Source organism: Oncorhynchus masou, chromosome 14, assembly GCF_036934945.1.
Source record: "Oncorhynchus masou masou isolate Uvic2021 chromosome 14, UVic_Omas_1.1, whole genome shotgun sequence".
NCBI classification, from domain to species: domain Eukaryota; kingdom Metazoa; phylum Chordata; class Actinopteri; order Salmoniformes; family Salmonidae; genus Oncorhynchus; species Oncorhynchus masou.
Genome location: NC_088225.1, coordinates 6,767,791 through 6,795,371, shown reverse-complemented (window position 1 = coordinate 6,795,371; position 27,581 = coordinate 6,767,791). Strand labels below are relative to the sequence as shown.

Below are 27,581 nucleotides of genomic sequence, written 5' to 3'. Positions count from 1 at the left end.
GTTCTGGAGATTTGGGGGAGATTAAAAAGCATCTGATAACAAACCGTCATCCATAACGACGCAGAGCGTTAATGAGCTTCAACACTAAGGATTATGGGCTGAACTGAATTAGACAGAGATCCAAACAGAAAGGGAAACTATTGCAATTGAGTAGACTGAATCCCTTTCCAAATGACTGGAGTACTGGCCACTCTTAAGTGATATGGAGCTAGAATTGTTCAGTTTTACTGCGCATGAACAAACAGAGGGATGTAATTTATGCTCGTTACTGCATTCTGTCTAGGAGTTTCTCACTCCTTCGCTACATCATCAGCGAGGCGACAGCGAGGCGACCCAGTTGCCTGAGGATGTCCCATTGAACACCACACCAAACAGCTAGGGACACCCTACCTCCAGGACATTTAAAAATATATCCCTGCACACAACAAGGGCATGAACAGAGCAAGGCCTTCACATGTCCTGGAGCGTCAGTGGTGCTGGAGATGGTGGTGGTTGGTGGGGAAGACGGTCCAACTGAAGAGAAGAAATGCCAAGGCACACAGCCACCCCAGGGGCCCAGGGGAAGTATCCGTCCTCCGATTGGGAAGGAATGCACCCCCCCCCCCTAACCCCATCGCCTGCCCCTCTGCCCGGTCTCAGACATCGGAACAGAGGGAGGAGGGGTGCAGCCAGCCAGTCGGCCAGGGGTGCTGCATGGTAACTGCTGTCCGAATTAGCCGATCAGGCTGCCGCCATCCCAAAGAGGACGTAACTTATCCAAGCGCTGGCATTTTACTGCAACCGTTTCGGCAGCAGGAAAAGCACACATGAATAGCCTGTGAGATCACTCCTCAAAATGCGTCAGGCTCGCAAGGCTCTTAATGCCGCTGATGGCCATCATTACATGATTACTGGGGGAAGGGTGTGTGTGTGTGTGTGTGTGTGTGTGTGTGTGTGTGTGTGTGTGTGTGTGTGTGTGTGTGTGTGTGTGTGTGTGTGTGAGAGAGAGCTTAGCCGTGGACCGTGAAGTGTACAGTACAGTAGTACAGTATGGCCTACTTATTCAGTGATAACACAGCAAACATGCACGGAGCTCAAGCTCGGCTAACGCTCTCGGACGAGTGAACGTCATCATCCCACAGACTGTTATTACTGTACATGCAAATCACTGGAGCTGGGACACAACAGCCACACAGAGAGAAAGCAGAGAGAGAGAGAGAGAATAGAGGGATGGTGTAGGGGTGTGTCAACCAGGCAGGCTCACCTTTGACCAGCAGCTCGGGGTCTTCTTCAAGGCCCATCTTGCTCTTCTCTATGATCAGACTCTTCATCTCATCAGGAACCTCTGACAGACTGTGTCTGGGTGAGACAGAGAGAGGTGGTAAATAACAGCATCATACACTCCCACAGTCAAGGCCCCCCCCCCACACCCTATTGGCTCTGAGTCGAGGGGAGGAGGGTAACCCCACACAACCTCTGCCCACCCTAAGCCCCTCTGACACCCTAAGTGAGAGCGGAGAGGGGGACAAGTCGAAGTGCTGTGAATATCGTTCCCGCCACCCCTCCCCTCCCCAGCTGCATGCATTCCACGCCACTGTGGACAGCTCGTCTCTCTTTAATTGTTTTGGCGGGCACAGCGGAGTGGAGGGAAGCGGAGGACTGAAAATAAAACGTGACAGAGCGACGCCGGACTGACTCAAAGCCAGCCAGCCAGGCAGTCGCAGGCCAGAGAGAGAGAGAGGACTGACTCAAAGCCAGCCAGCCAGGCAGTCGCAGGCCAGAGAGAGAGAGAGGACTGACTCAAAGCCAGCCAGCCAGGCAGTCGCAGGCCAGAGAGAGAGAGAGGACTGACTCAAAGCCAGCCAGCCAGGCAGTCGCAGGCCAGAGAGAGAGAGAGGACTGACTCAAAGCCAGCCAGCCAGGCAGTCGCAGGCCAGAGAGAGAGAGAGGACTGACTCAAAGCCAGCCAGCCTGGCAGTCGCAGGCCAGAGAGAGAGAGGACTGACTCAAAGCCAGCCAGCCAGGCAGTCGCAGGCCAGAGAGAGAGAGGACTGACTCAAAGCCAGCCAGCCTGGCAGTCGCAGGCCAGAGAGAGAGAGAGGACTGACTCAAAGCCAGCCAGCCTGGCAGTCGCAGGCCAGAGAGAGAGAGAGGACTGACTCAAAGCCAGCCAGCCAGGCAGTCGCAGGCCAGAGAGAGAGAGAGGACTGACTCAAAGCCAGCCAGCCTGGCAGTCGCAGGCCAGAGAGAGAGAGAGGACTGACTCAAAGCCAGCCAGCCTGGCATTCGCAGGCCAGAGAGAGAGAGAGAGGACTGACTCAAAGCCAGCCAGACAGGCAGTCGCAGGCCAGAGAGAGAGAGAGGACTGACTCAAAGCCAGCCAGCCTTGCAGTCACAGGCCAGAGAGAGAGAGAGGACTGACTCAAAGCCAGCCAGCCAGGCAGTCGCAGGCCAGAAAGAGAGAGAAGACTCACTCAAAGCCAGCCAGCCAGGCAGTCGCAGGCCAGAGAGAGAGAGAGAGGACTGACTCAAAGCCAGCCAGCCAGGCAGTCGCAGGCCAGAGAGAGAGAGAGAGGACTGACTCAAAGCCAGCCAGCCAGCCAAGCAGTCGCAGGCCAGAGAGAGAGAGGACTGACTCAAAGCCAGCCAGGCAGTCGCAGGCCAGAGAGAGAGAGGACTGACTCAAAGCCAGCCAGCCAGGCAGTCGCAGGCCAGAAAGAGAGAGAGAGGACTGACTCAAAGCCAGCCAGGCAGTCGCAGGCCAGAGAGAGAGAGAGGACTGACTCAAAGCCAGCCAGCCAGGCAGTCACAGGCCAGAGAGAGAGAGAGGACTGACTCAAAGCCAGCCAGCCAGGCAGTCGCAGGCCAGAGAGAGAGAGAGAGAGAGGACTGACTCAAAGCCAGCCAGGCAGTCGCAGGCCAGAGAGAGAGTTCAAAGGGTTACACTGTTGTCAGCTAATCGAAACCCATAACAAACATCAAAAGCATCTGGGAATTATGGGGAAATTGTTGTGAAATGCTCTCTCTCCTCTCTCTCTCTCTCTTTCTCAACGGCCACGGTCAAAGAAGTCTTGTAAAAAGAAAATCCACCAGTCATGGTGGTAGTGAGGACTTTGGACTGCAAAGTGACATTAGTTTCAGACATTTGGCCAGGCAATGTTGTGGACGACTGAGAGCTCAAGCTTGTTATCGCTGGCCAAGGCCCATTTCCAGACCATTAAAGTTGTTTATAAGGTTTATCTATGCTCATTATATTTATCTAATTTCTAGTTTATTTTCTCTATTTCCTGCGTCAAACTAGCGTGTGAGGTATGAAGGGACAAACCCTCCTTCCTTCCCCTGAAAACACCAGGCAGGAAATGAGTTTTGGCAGGCGGCCCTCCTCCATGTACAGTCTTAGATAGCGTTTCTCTGGGCTGTGATTATTGATCAGATGACTGTGGAAGGTTATTCCCTACGGAAGTCAGACCTAATCGATGAGTCTGACTATATCCTATCCTGCTCAACTTAGCTGGCTCTTCATCTACAATACATGACACCTGCTCAAAGTATCTCACAATCCCAACATCCACTAGTTTACCCTTGTGTCAATACGTTTGCCGTTTTCAAACCGTACAGTAGTTGGAAAATAAGTGTGTGTATCAGTCTCTAATTTAGGCTGATGCTCAGACACACAGGGAAACACTATACCGCATTGGCCCTTACAGAGTGTACGACTGATTCGGCTGGGGAAACGTCAGAGAGACACCAGAGGGCGTTAAAAAGAGGGTCAGAGCCCTGTTCTACTACAGCCAGTCTACCTCTGCAGCGAAGCCCAACAGCGGCGACAACATTCAAACAGTAACGTCATCTGGGACCTTTCCAGTGTATCGTCGCATGTCCCTCTTCTCCTAAATACAGAAAAATACATCCGGAAATGTCTGAGTCTAAGAATAACCCCTTGCTGCAGAAACAGATGCAGACAGACCTTTAAACAGTCATTTAAATTGAGAACTCAATGCACCGATGGGGATTTGGATCTATAGAAAACCCCAACGCAGGCAGCTAGGGGATAGCGTGTTGGTATGTGGAGGACTTGATATCAAAGCCTAGGATCATTTTGTGCTATCGTCTGCATGTACAAACTCTGGAGAGCACCAGTACAAACCTGTCCTGGACTGGTACCTCTATAGTTTGGGCCTTGCTCAAGGGTACAAAAGCAATGTTAGCGATGTTCCTCGCAGAACTTCAACTAGATATCTTCTAGCCGTGAATTGGGTCAAGTTCCTACCTAAAGCTACAGGCTACTTACTTTATGTATGCACCAGGGTTTTCCCGTTTTAATTTACCAGCCATTTGAGAAATTTCCCAGACACATATGCATTGGGTGTGTAAACCCACTAGGGGCGTCCACCCACGGTGCTCAAAAAAATACAGCACATTTAGTTTATGGTAATTCCTCTTAACAGAACATGTAACTCCTGTAATGAAGTAGCCGATACGACATTTTCAAACATTTGCCAAAATGCAATTTGCGAGAAAAAAAGGGAACACGCCATTCTAAATAGCGCACTTGACACAAGCGTTTATATGACAGAGATTCAAAGAGCGTGAATCTAAAGATACAACAGCTAGGATGGGGTTGCTAATACTGTATGACTAGGATTGTGCATTTGACTTCTGGACAAGGAGAGAAAGTTGATATGAAAACCAAGAGAACGGGAGAGAAATGGCAGCGAGCGTGGCAAAAGGCCAAGCTGATTGTGTTGCGGCTGTCAGCGAAAAGCATCTAATATACGTGTGAACATAATGTGTCTTGAGTATAATTTCAAATGTTGAGACAAGAACAAGGTGAGGGGTGTGTGGAGAAGCAGCCTCTCTCCAGAATGCATGCTCTCAGCTCTCCAGAATCAACTCCGCTGTCTCCCACTAATTCTCGCGCATTTCATTGTTTCCTGTGAATTGTTTGCCCTAAAAATGTTTATCGTTATCAATTCCCCATTACATATGTCACCAATAGTAAATGAACCGTTAATCCCCGTCATTTGGTTACATTAATGTATGTTAATGCATTGTATTACTAATTAGGCCTACAGTCATTTAGCGTTCTCATTCTTGGTGTGTAAATGCTGTTGAGAAACACGTGTTGGTTCTATTTCATAGCCATCATTTACGAGTTGCCCCTTTTTTCCATTGTCTTTTGTTTGGAGTGCTCCGTGTGAGCGATAAGCATGGGTCTTGTTAATGTTGAGGCAGTTCGCACGTCTGAGCACGCAGAGAATTAACCTCCCTGGCCTGCTGCGCACAAGTGCCCATTTGGGGATGTATGATTTCTGCCTCTTAGTCATCACCTTCACCACCAATAAGCTCATCTTCTCAGTAATCTTTTCTTCGCCTCACACAGTAAGTCAACGAAGTCCGTTGTTTTAACACCCATTGCAAATGACAGCCTAATAGTTCCTCACAAAAAAATCTCCCCCTCGATAATCACCAAGCCTCGGTGTGAAAGAGCAAAATACAATCATCTGATGATCCCATATATCCAGTGGAAACGTCATAAAATAATTATCCTTTCCCTTGCGTAAAAACGGCTGTCTGTCCCGAGCTCACTGGTGCCTAGACTCTCAGTTCCGAATAGGCTAGTAGATACAATGTTGCAAGTTAGGGCCCAGATCCAGTTGATTGATTTGATACAATGTTGCACTTCACAAGCGACAGCGCAAGTCAAGACAGATGTAAAGGGAGGCAGACAGGCGGAGTAGGGAAGTTACAGTTATTGAAAGAAACAGAATTTTGAGCAGTATATTTTCTACTGTTTCTATGTATTTTTACTTTGTTGACAATGTAAGTAATTTATAGGCCAACAGCTGCATTGGCCATCTCGGAGTTCCATGCGCTCATTTAGGCTATTTAGCCGATAATTATCAGTGTGTATCAATGTCATGTGGCAGAAGCTGGTCCTCTCGCAATAGTTGAATCTTACATTTTATATTTCTTACATTTATTTAGGATTTTTACGATTATCCACGGGGCAAATATTTTGAGAATCGAAAACATTATTATTGATATGAAACAGTGCCATCCAAATACCAATGTCATGAAAATCATGTGAAAATTATAAGTGACCAGCAGATTGGTAGAAATAAATGAAAGGCTTATGCTTTCACCGCCTATAAAGTCTTTAGAAAACAATTGCCTCCACCTTTCTATGGTCTGATTTTCAAGCAAGGTAAGACATACCTAATAATAGGAAGTAAAACACTCAGGTTTCAAACAATGAAGTACGTTTTCAAAATGCATACTGCCTCCAGCTCACATTGTAAAGTGGTGGGTGACTCGCTGATAGCCTTCCTACCGTTGTTTTTTCTCCCGGTTCATTTCGCCAGCCAAAATTGTATTTATCTGCTTTAAAAAAAAATGTCATACAGCCAAAAGCCGGCAATTGCCGGCTAACGGAAACCCGGGTATGTACATGACAACCCTGAGGAGGGGAGGATAACCCAAACCACATGTGAAAAATGACACGTTTCAGAACTAGCAGGAGACAGGATTCAAGATCATTTGAAAGATTTGAGTGGAGGGAAATGAGGGAAAATGTATTTATTTATTTTATTTCACCTTTATTTAACCAGGTAGGCTAGTTGAGAACAAGTTCTCATTTGGAGGGAAACAGGATAAAGTAAGGAGAGGGAGGGCCGGGCTAAAACCCTCCAGTTGACCTTTTACTCTGTCTCTGTTCAAACAAGCCTGACCTTCAGCTTCAATGGGCCCTCAGCGAATCAGAGGGCCCATCTGGGTCCACAGGACTTCAGCTAACGTCTAACACACAATCTGCCTTTGTGACTTACTGTAGACACAGGCATCACCAAAAGTCATATCAAAGACAAAACCATATGGAAAGACACAGGGACTTGTTCTAACTTTGAAGCCCATATGCTATAGGTTTGGGTGTGAGTGGGTGTGGGTGTGGGTGGGTGTGAGTCTATGACACTTTGGTAAGCTGATCCAGAGGGGGCTGTCCAACACACTTCTGTTAGAAGTACAAACAAGAGGATGAAGCACTAAGCATGTCGAGAACCAGACCAGCAGAGAAACTGTTCAGACGACAGAGAGACAACGGGCCTAGGCTTTGCGTCATGCTCCCTTTATTAATTATTCCTTAAGAGTCAATTGACGCACCCATGCATCAATCTAATTAACATACTACAGCTGTCAGTTGAAGCTAGAGATACCACATTCGCCTATGTCGCCCTTCTACGTCGGCGGTGAAAAGTTGCAGAGCTACAGCGGTGTTTGTCAGACCAGGAGACATCCCGAAAATCGGTCTTGTCACAAAAACGTCTGTAGCGTCCAACTAACTAATATAACCACTATATGGAAAGACGAGACTCTCACTAGCACAATGTTTTAGCTCGACGACCCCCACAAATGTCACGGGACTTGTCTGAAGGTAACCTGTTACAGTTTTTTTTAAATGAATGGAAGTATGGAGGTAGTTTTGTGCCAACAAAAAAAGGGGTTAAATGTAAACGTGAAATGTAAAAATATATATATACAGTAGCAGTCTAAAGTTTGGACACACCTACTCATTCAAGGGTTTTTCTTTATTTTGACATTGTAGAATAATAGTGAAGACATCAACACTATGAAATAACACATATAGAATCATGTAGTAACCAAAAAAGTGTTAAACAAATCAAAATATATTTGAGATTCTACAAAGTAGCCACCCTTGACCTTAATGACAGCGTTGCAAAATCTTGGCATTCTCTCAACCAGCTTCATGAGGTAGTCACCTGGAATGCATTTCAATTAACAGGTGTGCCTTGTTAAAAGTTTATTTGTGGAATTTCTTTCCTTTTTAATGCGTTTGAGACAATCAGTTGTGTTGTGACAAGATAGGGGTGGTATACAGAAGATAGCCCTATTTGGTAAAATACCAAATCTATATTATGGCAAGAACAGTTCAAATAAGCAAGGAGAAATGACAGTCCATCATTACTTTAAGACATGAAGGTCAGTCAATCTGGAAAAATGTATGTACTTTGAACGTTTCTTCAGTTGCAGTCGCAAAAAACATCAAGCACTATTATGAAACTGGATCTCATGAGGACTGCAAAAGGACCCAGAGTTACCTCTGCTGCAGAGGATAAGTTAATTCGAGTTACCAGCCTCAGAAATTGCAGCCCAAATAAATGCCTCACCGAGTTCAAGTAACAGACACATCTTAACATCGACTGTTCAGAGGACACTGCGTGAATCTTCATGGTTGAATTGCAACAAAGAAACCACGACTAAAGGACACCAATAGGAAGAGAGACATGCTTGGGCCAAGAAACACGAGCAATGGACACTAGACCGGTGGAAATCTGTCCTTTGGTCTGACGAGTCCAATTTTGTGATTTTTGGTTCCAAACGGTGTCTTTTTGAGACGCAGATTAGGTGAACGGGTGATTGTCACATGTGTGGTTCCCCTTCTGTGCTTCATGGAGGAGGTGTGGTGGTGTGGGTGTGCTTTGTTGGTGACACTGTCTGTGATTTATTTAAAATTCAAGGCACACGTAACCAGCATGGGTACCACAGCATTCTGCAGCGATACACCATCAGATCTGGTTTGCTCTTAGTGGGACTATCATTTGTTTTTCAACAGGACTATGACCCAACACACCTCCAGGCTGTGTAAGGGCTATTTGACCAATAAGGAAAGTGATGGAGTGCTGCATCAGATGACCTGGCCTCCACAATCACCCGACCTCAACCCAATTGAGATGGTTTGGGATGAGTTGGACTGCAGAGTGAAGGAAAAGCAGCCAACAAGTGCTCAGCATATGTGGGAACTCCTACTGTTGGAAAAACATTATAGGTTAAGCTGGTTGAGAAAATGCCAAGAGTGTGCAAAGCTGTCATTAAGGAAAAGGGTGGTTACTTTGAGGAATCTCAAATATAAAATATATTTTGATTTGTTTAACACTTTTTTGGTTACCACATGATTCCATATGTGTTATTTCATAGTTTTGATGTCTTCAATATTCTACAATGTAGAAAATAATAATAATTTAAAAAAAATAACCATTGAATGAGTAGGTGTGCCCAAACTTTTGAGTGGTACTGTATATATTTTCTGAGCTTTCTTTTATCTCTTAGATCTCAAAACCTTGACTGTCTGTTTTGCCATTTATGAATGTGTTATTCAATGCGCCTCTTTAGTGGTAGCCAAATTCAAAAATATTTTTTAATTTTTTATTATACAGTACCTATAGGGCTCCTTAAATTCTAAATCAAATAGCTAAATGATCCATGGTATGACCATCTTAAAACAATTCCATATGTTAGTTGAGTAGAACCCCCTCCCCCCAGAGGCTTAGACTTTAGAGGTTTTAACAGGCAAATCTGCACCCAGCTGCCCACACAGGCCCAAAGTAATGCTTCAATTCTGCTAATTGAGTAAAAGAGGGGCTTGTGAATGAGTGGTGTAAACAAACTATCCAAAACAAGCTTCCATAGCCGGATGGGATGGGGGGGGGGTTGGTGGACCAGGTTGGTTGCTGGTTTCATTTCATGGGAGATAGCCCTGGTGGTGTGTGGGTGCTAGTTGGGTGGGTTGGTGGGTGGGTGGATGGTAGAGGGGGTGGGGGGTGTAGCTGTAGTGCAGCTGGGGACACATGTTGGCACTCTGACAGATGAGGCAAAGTGCCACAGCTGTCCAGTAGCCCCCCTCCTCCTTCGTCCCCCCCGCCCCCGTATTCCCAGAAGCCCCGGCTGAGGCCATGATGGAGGGGCCTTGAGTGCTGACTTCCTGTGGGGGGCCAGGAAACAATTTTACACAGGGATTAGACGGCTAGGAGGGAGAGCAGACCAACAGAACCCCCCCCCCCCCCCCCCAACACTAAACTACACCCCCCTGGAGAGACCATGACACAGTCAGGGAGGGATGAAGCTGGGAGAAGAGACAAGACACTCCCATATAAACCTGCTGTTTCAGGTTTTTGTTCAATATTCAAACGTTTCAATTGATCTGTTGATGTGAATATGCAATCTATGGTCTGACGTGTAAGTCACCTCTCCAGCGTTGTCCCGAGGAGGTTTTTGTGTTTGAGATGTCAGGAATGTGGTGAGAGAAGGAACAACACCCCTGTGATGCTTTGTTTACGGAAGTGTAAGGGAACACATGGAAAAGTCCTGCAGCTCAGATGGCATATATCTCTCTCTCCCTAAATCTCTCCCTCTCTCTTTCTTTTTCTCCCCCTCTCCACCCCGGTCTTTCCCCTGTAGGCCTAACACCAGCACGCTAAGCAAAACCATCTGTTTGCCCCACATAAACGGGAAGCTAGCTAACAAAGAAAGAGAGAGAGGCGGAAGTAGAAAGAGTAGGAGAGAGGGAGTGCCAGAGAGAGAGAGAGAGGGGGACTGAGGGAGATGGAAATTAATCATTCTCTTTTGGGTGAATACAAATATACACATGCCCCTTATACTGTAGGTCTGATAGACAATTTAACTGTACACAATTTTTATCAAATCAAAAATAAAACACAATTGTATTTGTCACATGCGCCGAATACAACAGGTGTAAACCTTACAGTGAAACGCTTACTTACAAGCCCTTAACCAACCATGCAGTTAAAGAAATAGAGTTAAGAAAATATTTACTAAGTAAAACAACAACAAAAAAGTACCAATAAAACAACAATACAGAGGCTGTATACAGGGGGTACCAGTACCGAGTCAATGTTAGTTAAAGGTAATTCATACATGTAGGTTTGGGGAAAGTGACTATGCATTGACAATAAACAGCGAGTAACAGCACTATACAAATAAAGGGGAGGCGGTCATGCGTGCGTGCGTTTGCGTGTATGTGTGTGTGTTTGTTGTCTCGTGTGGCTGAGGAAGAGAAGGCTGACAAATGAAACAGTCTGACTGCTCAATATTCTATTTTATCCGTGATTATCACCACCACTGGGCTCTCGCTCTCTCGCCTCCTCTCTGTGTGGCCTAGTTTCAATCTCACGCTCCCGCTCACTTTCACAATCCCTCAACAGGGAAGGAAATAGAGCATCAGATCCAGCTGACAAGGCATCCTCATTTCTGACCAGAGTGGACAATATACATCTCTGTTATGCTTCATATTGATGGAAGACACATGAACATACATAGAAGTGCAGAGAGGCCATATGAATTTAAAAAAAATAGTTATCTCGTTATGTTGAGATCGTTACTTATCTGATGATTACCACATGAGTTGTTTTTCCAGAGGTCAGAAGATCATTCTCTCATGATCATGGCATAACAAAGAAAATGTTGAGATCGCGAGATAAACTCTACGAATAGGAGTGGACGTATTGATGCTAGATTGACAGTATGGCGGAGGAGGCAGAGCCCACGGTGGATCAGCGCATACGTTTTGATTGATTGTTACACTAAAGTATGGTACATTTCATGCTGTCATTCTTTCATTTTTTGTTTGGAGCTCATTGTCAGCTTATAAATTAGAATGGTAACAAGCTAAATGTCCCTTAACTTGAGCTAAGAGCTCACGGGGCATCTAAGCCCTCACTGGCCATTTAAGCCCTGAACAATGCCTGACAGGCAAACCTGTCTCCCAGGCTGTGTGCTACCCCCAAGACCACAGCCAATTGCATGTGAGCAACAACGCAGCTAACTTGGCTAGTCTTATGAGCGAGCGAGCTAGTTAGCTAGGTAGTTTTGTTAGCTAGCTAACTTGTTATCTATGCTGGTTGTTAGCTAGCATAACTGACATGTATAATTGTAAGGGACACTAAATGCTTTATGGATAATATGTACATTTACAGAGTGGGTGAGCTCCATTCTTGACAGGCTGATCAAATTCAATAGCAGCCTCAAGAGGCTGGGCTCCCAAGTGGCACAGCGGTCTAAGGCACTGCATCTTTTAATTTTATTTTGCCTTTTTATTTAACTAGGCAAGTCAGTTAAGAACAAATTCTTATTTTCAATGACGGCCTAGGAACAGTGGGTTAACTGCCTGTTCAGGGGTAAAACGACAGATTTGTACCTTGTCAGCTCGGGGGTTTGAACTTGCAACACTCTAACCACTAGGCAACCCTGCCACCCCTCTCAGTGCTTGAGGTGTTACTACAGACACCCTGGTTCGAATCCAGGCTGTATCACAACTGGCCGTGATTGGGAGTCCCATAGGGCGGTGCACAATTGGCCCAGCATTGTCTGTATTTGGCCGGTGGAGGCCATCATTGTAAATAAAATAACAATTTAACCGACTTGCCTAGTTAAATAAAGGTAACAACAACAAAAAAGAGGCTGTCTTAAAGGAGCATTACATATGAAACATCTTACAAAGCAGCATTTTGATTTATCATCCTCTGAGGCTGCTATTGAATCTGATCAGCCTGACAGGAATAGAGCTCAACCCTTGGATCAGATATGCATCTACCAAACAGCCTACAACAGCCTACAAGGCACCAACCTTATTTCTAAGCCTCTGAGGCAGAAATTGAATCTGATCAGCCAGTCAGATTAGTTAGTCCAGCTAACAAGACTACCTAGCTAACTAGCTAGCTAACAAGACTACCTAGCTAACTCACAAGACAAGACAAATTAGCGGTGTTGTTCCATGCATGAGATTGGCTGTGGTCTTGGGGGTGGCACGCAGCCTGGGAGACAGTGCAGCCTGTCAGGCATCAACGAGCACATTGCGATCAACGCAGTCACAATGGCTCCTTGATGAGGTGGTTGTCGTGAACAAATGAATGAGTGGTACTTTTGATTATCTCGTAATCTCGACAACTTTTGTTATGTCGGGATTAGGAGATAAATAAATTGTGATCTCGACATAACGAGGGAATAATTTTTTTCATTCATATGTCCTCTCTGGACTAAATATATGAGGGATTGGGCTTTCAGAGTCTGAGTTGAGTCTACCGGTCAGTCAGACGCGCGGTGGCCAGAGTAGCCGAGCTGATGAGTAATTGATTTTGGTCGAGATCAAATTAAAGCAACGAGACTTTAATTAAAGTTGCAAAAACACATTGTCCTTGCTCTGGGGCTTGGAGGACCGTGGTCAGAGCCAGACTGCTGTTATGTTCAGACAGACATGCTCCGCTCCTGAATACAAACATGAACATGGCTTGCATCCCAAATGGCACTCTATTCCTTATGTAGTGCCCTGCTTTTGACCATGGCCCATAGCACTTTGCTCAAAAAGTAGTGCGCTATATAGGGAATTATGTGCCATTTGGGATATAACCACGGTTGCCCGATCAAAGCCCTCTCATGCAGGGTTATGTTACATCAGTCGCTGAGTAACCAGCCCAGGAAATGACATGGGAGTTGAGATTTGTGATTCGAGGGGTCAAACGTCCAGATACGGAATACTGGGGGTGTAAAACAGCTTCATCGCACAACACACACGGCTATGATGAGCTCAACCAGGAGGTCAACGTCCAGCTTTAAACCATGGCTCATATACAGAGGTGAAAGCTATGTAAGTTACCCAGACTTTATTCGACATCTGAACAAACACACGAGCAACTGTCATATAACACAGAGGCTTCTTAGACAAACACCGGTCTCTGGGGAAACCTTCAAATACAACACATACTCTAGGTAGGTAAATCACAGACCACCGTCTCTTTGTGGAATCTGTGGAGGGAGGGAAGAGGTCCATCTTGCTCTCAAGTCCCCATCCTATCCTCCTCCCATCCCCCTCTCCGTCTCCAGTGTGCCTGGCTGGGCCTCTGTCTGAGCTGAGACGGAGGGGGCTGGTGGGAAAATGGGAATGTGGTGATTAAGAGTGGGCCTATATGACCTCCCAGCTCTAAAAATACACTGTTTACTCAAGACCACTGCCAAGGAATTCTGGACTAGGCAGAGGGGAGTGCATAAACGTGTTTTGGGGGGAAACCAGAGAGAGAGGACAGGAAGTGCGTGTGTGTGTTTGTGAGGGCGTGTGTGTGTGAGAGAGGGCATGTGTGTATGTGTGTGTGCATGTGTGTAAGAGAGAGAGAGGGAGGGCACGCATGCGTGTACGTGACAATGTGCGTGTGAAGGAAGGGAATGTCTTGAATGGAGGAAAACAATGCATTTCAGGAGCTTGAATAGAGTGTAATCTACATTAACAAAGCCTTGATATCTTGGCACTTGAAGCTGCGCTGCCGGTCAACTTAATAAACCTGTCATGCTTAGATTAGTATGGAGAGTTGACATAAGAGCTCCTAGTTCTGTCCGAGTACTGACACACACAGGCAATCACCACACAGATCACATTCAAGGACTTCTTGGAACACACAGATACACACTTCCAAAGACAGCTGTAAACATTGTCTCTTTCAGTCTCTTTCAGCCATCATTGTCTGGCATCCCACACCAAGAGTCATGCTCTTGACAGAGAGAGTGTGTTTCATAGAAGTGAGATGAAAGAAAGGGACAGAGAGAAAGAAACCGAGAGAGGGGGGGGGGGGGAGCTAACGAGAGCTTCCCTCAGTGGTCCCACTGTGTTCTGCCTCCTGTGTGTCTCCTACCCTCCCACTCCTCTGTCTGTCCCTGGCCTGCCAACGAGGGGCTCAGTTGAGGCGGGAGAGGGAGGGAGTTCAGAGAAAATAGAGATGATGTGAGACAGATATGGATGCATGGGAGCGAGAGGCTCCTGTCCTGTTTGAGGGGCAGGCAGTAGGCCATGAAGGCATTTCATAAAGGCACCAGCCAGACTATATGGGTTGGGGTTGTATGACAGACACTGAGCTTGGCACCACATGCTGGGATGAGGGGGCGACTACAGTCTGTCTAAAGTCAGTCTACTGACGGTCTACTGTCTACAGTCGGTCTACTGACTGTTTACTGTCGGTCTACTGACGGCCTACTGTCTGTCTACTGCCGGTCTACTGTAGGTCTACTGTAGGTCTACTGTTGGTCTACCTCCGGTCTACTGTCGGTCTACTGTCGGTCTACTGTGTACCAGACAGGCACAATGGGTGAGCTGCCACTCTGGGTTAGTAGGTCAACGCAATGGGACACTAACACACAACACCTAACCTAAAATGGACATATGTTGCCCATTTGGGCATATGCCAGCCCTCCCATCCGATCCCACACCTATCTCCTCTCTCTCTCTCTCTGCAGTATCACACCTCAATCAACCTAGCTAACCAGAGGCTTTTGTTCACTTCACACTAGACAATGTGGACGTGAATACTCATGTAACTACGCCCACTGAGCTGCTCGGGAGAAGCTCTCTAGCCGCAGAACAGAACGTGCTCACAGTGAAGCCTGCAGGGCTCATAATGAGCAGTAACGGCTACATGACATGACTAATCATGTTCAAATGAAGGTGCTATAAAGGTTAGTGCACACAGACGGAGGTGTGGGATGACCTGCTGGAACCCATACTCTCCTATTCCGGATGGACAGAAATCTATGAAGCTCACTTTCAGAATGGCACAAACTCGCAACATCCCTTCAATATCACAGTGCTTTTCAATACAGACCTACTCTGCTTAGCCTACATTCACTTGTGGCTGAATTTCACACCTTGGATTTTCTATCCTGACTCTACATGGGCCCCTAAAAAACGAATTAAACTGGTCTAATCTGTGCGAATATACCTGAGACTATACGTCACAGTGTCTCCTCCCTGCTTTGTGATGGGCCATTAGATAGGTGTGGCCAGTGGCCATGTAATGGTCGTGTAGCACAGCACCTAATTCTTAGTGTGATGATTATAGTCAGTAAGTTATTTGACACACTCCCTCTAGCGCCAGCAGTAAATCACCTGTGTGACAGCTCTGAGGCCTCCCGCTCTTCTCTGCTCTGTGGAGGTGGCAGCACACACACACGCTTGTGCCAGCCTCGCCCCTCCAGGGTGTGTTCCTGAAGTGAGATTGAGTCACCTCGCTCACCCTGTCCTCCCTCCCTCCCTCGCTCCCTCAGGAGGCTGCATGTCCCGTCTGACTTGAGGCTTCAGAGAGCCTCAACTCACCGCTCCCTCAACGCCCCCACCCTCAGCCCTCCTCCCTTTCCAGTTTGAGTTGTCCTCTGGTAGCGAGTTGTGACATTATCAGGCATGTATACTGTTCATCAGCTGCGTTATATAATTCTAGGGATTTTCACTCCACGCTGTCTGTGCTCTGAGAGGACTGAGACTAAGATTGCCTGGGAGTGAGGTGGGAGAGGGGAGGGGGTAGATACGGATATGATGCCTGACTGATAGTGTGATGCAGGCCTGAGATCACTCATCTCCCCCTCCACCACCACCATCCCACACGCACGTCACGTCTTGGCTCCCGAGTGGCGCAGCGGTCTAAGGCACTGCATCACAGTGCTAGAGGCATCACTACAAACCCTGATTTGTATCATAACCAGCCGTGACTGGGAGTCCATGAGGCGGAGCACAATTGGCCCAGGTTAGGGTTTGGCCGTCATTGTCAAGCTGACTTGCCTTGTTAAATAAAGGTTAAATAAATACAAAGTAAAATAAAGACTGCCCTGACCACTGCTGCTGGTGGAGGTTAAGTGGTCTGTGTGTGTGTGTGTGTGTGTGTGTGTGTGTGTGTGTGTGTGTGTGTGTGTGTGTGTGTGTGTGTGTGTGTGTGTGTGTGTGTGTGTGTGTGTGTGTGTGTGTGTGTGTGTGTGTGTGTGTGTCTTATCGTGAACCCGGGTGTGAGAGTCCCCCTGTCTCATGCTGACAGATGGCCTGCGAATCTGGTAGTGGTATTGGCGCGTCCTACAGATATTGAATCTTATTTGAGGTTTAAAAGGCTCCTGAAGTTTGTAATTTCCACTTGATTTTCCCTCATGAAAAATGCGTCAACCCTTACAAAAATGATCATTATTTATAATCCACATAATAATTCACATTTCTTGTTGCTGCAGGATAATTTTTCTGTTGTAGTAAATTGGCTCAAAGTAAGATCCTACGTGTACTTCTGTGTGTGTGTGTGTTCGTGTGTGGTCAGGCATACTATGAGTTTCACAAACTTTTACAGATGCACAATCGAGAGCATCCTGTCGGGCTCTATCATCGCCTGGTACGGCAAATACTCCGCCCACAACCGTAAGGCTCTCCAGAGGGTAGTGAAGTCCGCACAACGCATCACTGAGGGCAAACTACCTGCCCTCCAGGACACCTACACCACCTGATGTCACAGGAAGGTCAAAAAGATCATCAAGGACAACAACCACCCGAGCCACTGCCGGTTCACCCCGATATCATCCAGAAGACGAGGTCAGTACAGGTGTATCAAAGCTGGGACCGAGAGACTGAAAAACAGATTCTATCTCAAGGCCACCAGACTGTTAAACATTCATCACTAACATTGAGTGGCTGCTGCCAACACACGGACTCAACTCCAGCCACTTTAATAATGGAAAAATGTATGTAATAAATGTATCACTAGTCATTTTAAGCAATACCACTTTTTATAATGTTTACATACCCTACATTAATCATCTCATATGTATATACTGTACTCTATACCATCTACTGCATCCTGCCTATGCCGCACGGCCATCGCTCATCCATAAATTTATATGTACATATTCTTATTCATTCCTTTACACTTGTGTGTATAAGGTATTTGTGAAATTGTTAGATTACTTGTTAGATATTACTGCACGGTCGGAACTAGAAGCACAAGCATTTCGCAACACTCGCATTTACATCTGCTAACCATGTGTATGTGACCAATAATATTTGATTTGATTTGAGAAACCCCATGAACCAAGCTCTGGCGAGGGAAGTAAACGATAAAGAGATTGGGTACTAATGGATGTCCGTGCTTGGTGACACATCATTTACACGGAAACATACACGAACATCAAGAGCTATAGAGGAACTTCTGGTGTAAACGTTCTGTAAAACTGGAACACTAACTTCCTGAAAGCAGCACAACGTGTGTTCACTCAGGCGTACACAAACACACACACACACACACACACACCTTACCCGTTTGTCCCATTGGCTGTGCGAGTCGGCTGAGAGAGAGTCACCTCAAGTGGACCCTGTGAAGAAAAGCAACAAAAAAAAAAACACTTAACCCAGCTAGCACATTTGGTTCCATGAATGTTGTGGACATGTACGTTTTTGGTTTCCCATTGGTTCTGGGAATGAAGCCATACATTTCCTGACCGGTAAAACGTTCTGAGAACAGAAGTGAACATTTCGCCTGTTCTGGGAACATTCATATTTAGGTTGAAGGGAGGTTCTGAGAAAGTTTTACTATGGTTCCCTGAGAGGTTGTATTAATGTTCTGAGAATGGAAATTATAGGTTATTTGAAGGTAATAAAAGTAAGGTTCTGAGAACATGTTTCAATAAGACTTTTAATAACATTGTTAGCTTAGTTGAACTGTTTTGAACTCCAAGCACAGATCAAAATGAATTTGCTTAGGCATTAATCATTTAAACACGTGTATTTTTTGTATTTATTGTGGCACATCAGTGAGATTTGAATCTATGACCTTTTGTTCTTAATCCATGGAATTAGTCCACTGGGCCCCCAGGATGGAGCTAGCATGCCATGGTTTTTCAACTCATATAAAGCTGTTAAGTTTAGTCTATTCAAACAGACTCCATTTCAAAGGAAACAAGCGCTCATTAACATCAGGTGTGGCCAATTAGTGGGTGCAACCAACACAGCTGAACACGCTTAACAAGACAGAGGATAGAGATAGTTTTGTTGATGCTTAGAACATAATAATTTATTTCAATAACATTCTTAGAAAGTTCTCTGAACGTTGCTAAAGTTTTCTTGTGGTTTTTTTATGGATCTTGTTTGTATGTTCTCTGATCTATTTGAGAACATGGCTTTAAATAGAACCATGATTACTCATGTAGGAAACGTTATGCTGAAACTACTGAAAATCCCAGAGAAGAATGTTGTTTCTTAACATATTCAGAACAATGTAAGCATATGACTTTAAATGGAACCACGATGGAAACCTATAGGAAACGTTATGCTGAAGTACTGAAATTCTCACAGAAGAACGTTGTTTCTTAATGTTCTCTGAACTATTTGAGAATATTCCCAATTGTTAAACCAGTTGGAGAACGTTCCTAGAATATTACCTAAATGTAATATTTGAATGTTTGAACTTTTAGGAAACGTTCTGTTCAAGTAGTGTAAATGAGCTTAGAATGTTCCAAAGCCAAGCAACTATCCTGCACCATTCCCAGGAGGTTTTGGGAAGGTAGTATGTAAAATAACCAAAGGACCAACACCCTCTCACCAAGATCTAAGAAACATAAGGTTTTTATAACGTTATGTGCTAGCTGGGAAGAGTCTGCATTCTGATTACAACATACATGAGTAATGAGGGGTGATCTGAGAGAGCTATGGGCCAATCAGTTCAAGGTAGATAACCCTGTCGAGATTTGATGTAGGCTAGTTAATGTGCTATGACAGTTAGCATGGTAGGTTCCCGGGCAGTCTAGATGGGGTGATTTCCCCCCTGAAGGTTTGCCCCCCAGCCAACCCTGTGTGTTACAGTATAGCATTCTGCCTGCCTTTCCTGGCAGCCACACCAGGCACATAGCTGCTCTGTTCTTGTAATGGTTGGCTTTCACATCCAAGGGTTAGATGGTTGGGAGAAATATGGCATTCAAAACAGGCTCATTTAAAATAAGAACCAGGAACAGAGGATTATTTTGTGCTTTAGCTCAACACACACCCCCACGCCCTTTTATTCACATCCAGTCGTTTCTGTGAAAAAGGCAAATAACATCAAATATTTGTGGTCAGTCGCACTCCTATCTCACATAGCTGTCTGTGTCTATAAACATACACACATGACAAAATGATATATTCAAGTCCCATAAGACTAATGTTGGTACAGTGTCAAAATAAACAAACAGAAATCAATCGCTTTTTTTTCTTAGCAGACAATTCTAGCCAGAGCACTTGAACCTTTAGGTCACTAGACCAACCAAGGCTGTAACACCGTATAGCCTCACATGCTGCTGGCACTCCTCCCTCAGAGAGAGACAGACAGACAGAGAGTGAGAGAGAGAGAGGCCAGACCAGGGAGACAAACAGACTAGGCCCATAAATGAGGGTGTAGAGACAGACTCCCGTTTCTACTTTAACTGCACTGATGACTAAGCAGAGGGCTTTTTTTCATTTCTTGGAAAATCACAATGAGGGGCCAACATCATTTCAGTGTACAGTACTTTTCCTCTTAAACAGCCATCTATCCCCACCCCTCTCTCTGCCGCACACTGAGAGATGTGTCAACTGAATACACGGAGCCCCTGCTAGCAGTCAAGTTAAATCCCTTTTCACGGTGGAACAGTGAAATTCCGGGATGCCCTGTGAAGTAGCCAGTGGCTGAAAAGGAGATTTCCTTTTACTGCCTATGGGCCCTTAGGAATCCTAGCCTGGCCTTGGAAAACCTCATCAGAGCTAGCCTGTGATCCAGTTGGCCCATGTCCGTGGTGAGCTGTGTGTTTCTGTGGCCTGTGTTGTTGTCTCTGAGGAAACACAGCCTTAAGGGAGGCCCTGCGGCGGCCCAGCCCGGGGTTCTGGCCTACCTGAAACACTATCCAGGTCAGCTCTGGGCCCCTCGCTGTTCAAACACCACATTTTACTGCTGGGTCTGCTAAGTTTAGGACTCTGCCTCCGCAAAGTGCTTCAGAAAGTTGTAAGAAAAAAAATGTGAAAAGAAAAATCCAACTACTAATTTACAGTACGCGCTCTGTATGAGGGTAGACACCGGGCGGAGGGCCCGAGGTCAAGTGAAAGGATAAGAAGAAGGTGTGAGTAATGTGACTGAGTTCAAGTTTAACCCAGGGACAGGTATTGTAAACGTCAGACGAGCCCGATAGGAATGACTGAATGGTGTCGTAAAGCAATTTGTGAATGAGGCTCGAGCGGGCTGTGGCCCTCCCCTGCTCCTGGCTCTGCTTGGCCCTCGTCGACCCTCAACCGTCTGGCCAAGTCCCGTTCTCTAGACATTCGGCTCACACCAGACACAGCCTGAGCTTGCCATGTCTGACTGAGAGAAAACTGGTGACGGTTATGATTGATGTCACTGTTTGCCATATGGAAATTCTGCTTATAAATCCAATAAATAAATCCTCCCCGGTCTTATTGTGAGTAGGAACTCTCTATGAAAAGAATACTGTCACTGAACGTTATCTCCCCCGTCTGTGTATCTAGGCCCGAGATTCCCAAACTTTTTCACTCACACTTATTTCCTGCTATTCTACACATTTTGTCATATGGGTCGCAGAGAAAATGTTGCCATTTTAAAGCTCATTTTCTTGTAATTCTATACATGTTGCCTTGTCTAATGTGTATTTGTGTGACATTTGAGTGACTCAAACATTACAAGAAAGTCTATGGTATCACAACTTTCAATAGTAAGTTGAAAGCCCCTGCCGACCCCCCCCCCCCCCCCAGGTTTGTGAACCACTGATCCAAGCTACCTCTTTAAATGCATAATCCCAAAGATGATAGAAGGAGAAAATAAGGAGAGAATGGCGTGCTATTCAGAAGTCAGGAGGAGTCGATCTCGCTGGAGAGAGTAGACCGAGTGGAAGAGAGGGCAGGCAGGGGATGAATCATCCGGACTGGAGCGGGGGCCCGGAAAGGAGAGATGTCGTGATGTATTCGTTCCGCGGCTCACTTCCGCTCTCCTCTGGCCCCCCTCCACCACCAACCTCTCCTCCCTCCTCCTCCCCCTGCCTGGCCCTGCAGCTCTCCTGGGAGGCTGAGTAACCAGGATGAAATGCTCAGGCTCTGCCAACGCCAGCCTGAGGACCAGATGTGTGGCCTGAAGGTGGTGAGGCCGCGACGCAACGGAAACCAAATATAAACCAGTGTACCGTAACACCTCTGAAGACTCTTTTCTAATAAAGAGGGGAGGGCAGAGGCATCGCCGTTAGCCGGTTAACGGGACCCACTTTTCGTGCAAGCCACGACTGGACCTGTTTCTTCCTGGTAATGCTGGCAGCTGTCGTAGACAGGCACATTGCCGGGTGGCAAACATAGCTAGGCCTAACTTCACATTGCATCTAGCAGAATGCTGAGATTTAAGTGGAAACATGGAAGGGAGAGAGAATGACGGATGTCCTCTCCTAAAATTAGTGCCCTGGCTATCTCTACACTGAAGGCATTCAGCTCAGCCTGCCTGACTGTTTGGGCAGCTGTTGGGAGAGCAATTTCTTTGAATCCGGATTGTAAACATGCAGGGGAAAGGCTCTGAACTGGCCCAGGCAGTGACCGCTCTGCCAGCCAAGCCTGCACAAGCGTCACAAACTGCCTCGTGCCTCCAACTACAGCTGGAGCACAGGCCGGGCCACAGAGCGTCACTCCAGGGTTTTAGTATTACGGCTGTTACTCTTCACAACCCTTCTTGGCACCGCAGAGGAAAAGGTTGACGTAGAAGTTGGTGGTGGTGTTGGTGAAGATGTTGGATGGATGTATCTGGAGCGGAGGGGAGACTCCTCACTCCTCCATCAGGCCTGTGGGTAGCTGTGGTCATCCCTGGCAGCAGCAGGGGCCATTTAGCTAACAAGCTTTTACAGAGAAAACGTTCCAACACACACACAGAGAGGGAGGGCTGGGAGGTCTGACCTACTGCCTCAAAGTGTGGCTTGTCCAACGCTGAACGTAACTGAGGCCGCTGTGCAAACAGTGGAACTTCCCTGTAGGGCTTTCCCAGGACCAGGACTCATCTACGACACTCACCTTCCGACCCCACCCCCAAAACCACCACTGACACCATGGAAAGCCAAATATTACAGTTCACAAATCCTTTGATTTTCCTTGGGATGGACGGCCTTCGGAGTCTGTGCTGTAATGGTGCATTCTTAGTCTGGGTCAGCTGAGGTCTAATATTTGGCTCAGCAGGTCGTATCTATATCCAGGACACATCAGTGAGAGGGGTCAGGCCGGGAGGAAACAGGATTAGCAGTAGGCAGGAAATCAATCATCAATATTTTCTCGGGAGTTGTGTCCGGTTATAGTTAAGAAGCTGATACAATCTCAAGTGGGAGGTGAGGCCTACTGTTTGTAGAAAAGGGTATGAACACACAATAACCTAAGTCACTGGAGCAAACCAAAGCCAGTGGTTTGAACAGTAGGCCAGAACCCCACCACCACTCATTCACATAGCCTCTGCTCACTGTAGTCCACATGATACAACATGGACGACCACACAATGAATGTGAAATCAGATCATTATTGATTTGAACAGGGATGTTCTTTAGAGGTTACTCTCTTTGTGCTCTTTTGGGAAAGGAAGTGTGCAGCACACTATTGGGTAAATCCATATGAATTCATTTCAAAAGCTAACAAACAGGGTTGTCAAACCCCCGGAATTTCTTGCGCAAAAATGTTTTGAATAGAAATGGATATTTCACAAAAAAAATCTTTACACGTCAATTATCTAAAAAACGCGGAAAATCCGATTTTGTTCATACGCTGTAGCTTAGACCCTACTTCAGATCCACTGAGGTGTTTGTGTTGTGCCGCCGTCGGTTGAGACACAACATGCTGTTGAATACAGGGTGGGTGTCATTTCAATCCTAGATATAGAATTCATAGAATGGACCTATCCCTTCAGACTAGCTGTAGCTGGTATACCGTTAAAATGTCAATTCAATTGCAATTATAAGATCTAATTCCTACCACAAAGATGGCCGCCGGTCCACCCACCGTCGTATGTCAACTGGTCATGTCTGTATTACTATCTATCCTTCAATGAGTTCAATAGATTTCCTATGGAGGACTGAGAGTAGCCTAAAATGTAAAACAACATATTCCCATTCAAGTCAACATTCTCTGATATGTGGACCTCCAACCATCTTTATGGTATTATCTGAAAGTCTAAAGATCTATTTAATTGTCATTTTAGTACATTAATCAGCCAAAACATGACACCCACGTGTATTCAATGTTGTGTCTCAACCAAGGGGGGGCACAACACAAAAACCTTAGATTATGTCAAATAGGGTCTAAGCTGGGGCGGCAGGGTAGCCTGGTGGTTAGAGCATTGGACTAGTGACCGCAAGGTTGCAAGTTCAAACCCCCGAGCTGACAATGTACAAATCTGTCGTTCTGCCCCTGAACAGGCAGTTAACCCACTGTTCCTAGGACATCATTGTAAATAAGAATTTGTTCTTAACTGACTTGCCTGATAAAATAAATAAGTGAATATGTCATTTAAAAAATAAATGTTTGTAAGCTTTTAAATGATATCTCAACCATTGATCTTTGCCAGTGCTGAAGACATGTCTCATAGTATGCAGGGGTATGCAAAATAAGTCAACTTTGAGCACCTTTATCTCTTGAAGGTTTTGGCATTCAGGTCCAAAAAGTAACTTTCTGACCACTTCTACAACAGGAAAATATGTATGGAAGTTTGCGTTCAAATCAAAAGGGGGTGCTGTCAAAAAGTGATTGAACTTAAATGGATTTACCCCACTGTAAGTCACAATGAGGTAATGACAGAGAGAAGACATGATTGCGAGGTTAAAAGGGGTGGTGACAGTTTTTGGCCTGGATATGCATGACTAGGTTAGATGGGGGGGGATGCTTTATGGTGGGAGGTTGAGCACAGGAGGTTGGTGTCCCCTTAACTGGGGAGGACAGGCTGGTGGAAATGGCTGGAGCAAAATAGGTGGAATGGTATCAAACACATCAAACACATGGGTTCCGTGTGATGAATGCCATTCCATTAGCTCCCTTCCAGCCATTATTATGAGCCGTCCTCCCCTCGTCCTCCCCTCAGCAGCCTCCACTGTGGAGAGGGTCTTACTTTAAGCCCATCAAGCTGCATTAACTGAGACATACAACAATAGCCCTGCATTGATTGAGGAAATGGACCATGGATGGAGGTTGTTGTTTTTTTTAGCTATCACTGCCAGACAGATGGTGCATAATGATCAAGACATGGGATGTTTGCCAAGAACAACTCTCCAGTACGGACACCTCTCTGGATCCCCCTGAGCACCAGATGTTCCTCTTATCTCCGGACCAGACCCGCCTGTTAGTGCCATTGGACTGATGGGAAGAGACCTGCCCATCCATGGCAACTCAAGACCATTTCCATGAAAGAAGAGTATCTCCCTCCAGTTTCTAAAACATACGTGTGTAACAGCTGGCCGACCGAACGGATGATAGGAGACTATAGACTATATAGACTATCACTCATAACATCTTCAGGAGGGGAACAGGAGGGGAGAGTGGACTATTCGGCTGGATGGGCGTTTCATGGTCTTGTTGTGGAAGAAGACCTGCTGCCCAAGTCAAGCTAAGCACTGCAAGCAATAAAGAAAATAGGATTGAAAGCTTAACATGAAGAAATATTGAATTCGGCCTACAACTAGAGGGCTTGCTCAGCTTCCGTCAGTCCTATTGACTTTGACGATGAATTCTCGGTAAAGCTCCGTTTTAAATGGACATGTCAGGAGGGCGCAGTACATTGTGTCCTAGAGTGACGTTAAGAGGTTACCTCAATACAGGGCAACAATGGCCCCACACAAAGCTGAACTCTCTGTGCCCGATTATGTGACTGACATTACAGAGAAGACAAGGCCACAGTCTTGTTTGCCATACAGTGGACAGAGGCCACAGGATCGATTCCATTTAACACGGGGCTTTATCGGTTGCATCACACTGCGTGAGATTTCTCAATGTTGCCCAGGCCTCAAAGAACAGGCCAGACACAGGGATCAACACACATTCTGTCTGTCTGCCCTGGAACTGTATTTTATCGTCGTGGAGGGAGCAGGTCACATGAATGACGTGACACAATCCCTGTATCCCGGAAAAGGAATCAGTCAGGTCAGCATGATGGTAGTGGTACCACTTCAAAACTGTAAATATGGGCTCTGTGACAAAGCTGATCTAACACAACCTCTAGTCTAGGCCTATCTTTGTGCACATAGGCCTGCTCCTTCCTGCCTATGTCTGCATGTAACCATGTGTATCAATCTGGGATAGGATTCTAAAGTGGAACATGGTTCTTTTTGTTGTCCTGCTGGTGCATCCATAGCCAGCAGTGAGTGTATTCATGAGCTGGTGTTCAGGGCAAAATCAGGAAGGTGGGTAAACTTGGGTGACAAGGAGTCATGTAGCCAGCTATACCTCTCTGTGGTGAGGAATGACGTTGGTTCATCAATTTATAGCTGCCACTTACTTGTGTGTTTCCCTTCAAAGCAAGCTGCACCATGAGTTGTGCTGGCTATGTAGCCTATTCTTAGTTATAACTATGTTATAACATGTGCATGTGTCATAGCAAGCAATCAGACTCCAATACAATTTCTACTTTGTGTACTCTCAAACGTGTTCCATACAGGTTAAATGCTTGATTACTTTTTCTAAACATGTAGCGTCAGCTTTTATGTCTCCCTATGTAGCAAAATCCCAACTGACTGACATATTATATGGCTGTTCTTTAGTAGTCAGGACGATGAGAATAATACATAGGCTGCGTCTTAACAACGCCGCATAACTGCATCATAGGGGAGGAGGGGGCAGACAAATCATATTAACATGGTAATACTGATAATGCATGCAGATAAGGTTCCTTACACGTCCGTTGCAAGTCAGATCCTCCTTGTTGCGCAACTCAAACGATTCTTCCTCCTCTTTCTCCCCATAGTCCCGTCCGAGCAAATTGAAACCCTGCCTGCAGCACAGAAACCAACAAAATCCTTGCACAGGCATTCAAATCGGGTAAAGTCAGGTGTTTTCGACTACTCTTGTCGTAAAGTCAACATTCAACGTCTGGTCTCTGGGGGTTACGCGTGTACCTCTCACAGTACGTAACTAAATCCAGAGTCGCGTGAGGATAACATCCAAGTTGAAAGAATTCTCTCCATAGACTTCCAGAGGGAATGTGACAAACAGACACATACGCCAAGAGGACAGTCCAACACTAGCCTATAGAAGGAACATAAAAGCTATCGAAGAGTTCAACCTGGTGAAAATGTGTCCTTCCAAAAGGTGATGCCTTGTCCCGAGACCTTGCTCGTATCTGAAGTCGTTGCACAAATTATCACACGCTATCTAAAATACCAATATGTCTACTTTCACGCCTAAATGCCACTACTGGCTGACAAAACCGTGAATATTGTAAATCAGAGCCGTCTAAAGAAATCAATATGAAGAGCGAAATTCGTGTGGCCTGCTGCTATTCACATACTACAGTGTAGTAGCTAAACTTAAGGTTAGGCAGGCGATTATGACTGACTTGACTTGAGTTTGAACAAAAGCGTGCCAGAGATCAGCCAGCCTTGAAAGGGCGGGTCGAGCCATCCCCTCTTGTCGAATGCGAAATATAACTGGCTGGACTATAAACACGCCCAGAAAAGGCACGCCCATCAGACACGCCCCCTCGTCCCACAGACTATTGCGTCACATGCCTCTTTGATGACCTACCACTTTAGCATCCTTGCCCGTCATTCTTGAGAAGATATGGTTTCTTACCACGTCTACTTCATGTTTGTGTGAAGGCTACTGTAAATACTGTGTTGGTAGGCCTAAGCCAGTACTTTTGTAATTGTGTATTTTCTGGCAGTTTTTCCTGGTTTATTTAGCGTGTGTGTGTTGTGCGTGCGAGTGTGTGAGTGTGTGCCCGTTAATACAGGCATTTGCCCTCAGAAACACAAGAAATGCCTCAATAGAAAGCAGA

The 27,581-nt window shown here is 45.9% G+C and overlaps 1 protein-coding gene across 2 annotated transcripts in view; it reads right to left on the bottom strand.

Annotated features, from left to right (window-relative positions):
• The window catches only part of LOC135554056 (pleckstrin homology domain-containing family H member 3-like), a 45,293-nt gene extending 18,162 nt beyond the window's left edge, over window positions 1–27,131 (bottom strand). For both annotated transcript variants that reach the window (XM_064986071.1, XM_064986072.1), the window contains exons 1-3: window positions 26,480–27,131; window positions 17,888–17,943; window positions 1,244–1,338 (exon numbers count right to left, since the gene is read on the bottom strand). In XM_064986071.1, coding sequence (XP_064842143.1) covers window positions 1,244–1,338; window positions 17,888–17,943; window positions 26,480–26,614 — 286 coding nt within the window. In that variant the 5' untranslated portion in view covers window positions 26,615–27,131. The remainder of the gene's footprint in view (window positions 1–1,243; window positions 1,339–17,887; window positions 17,944–26,479) is intronic.
• Between the last annotated feature and the right edge of the window lie 450 nt (window positions 27,132–27,581).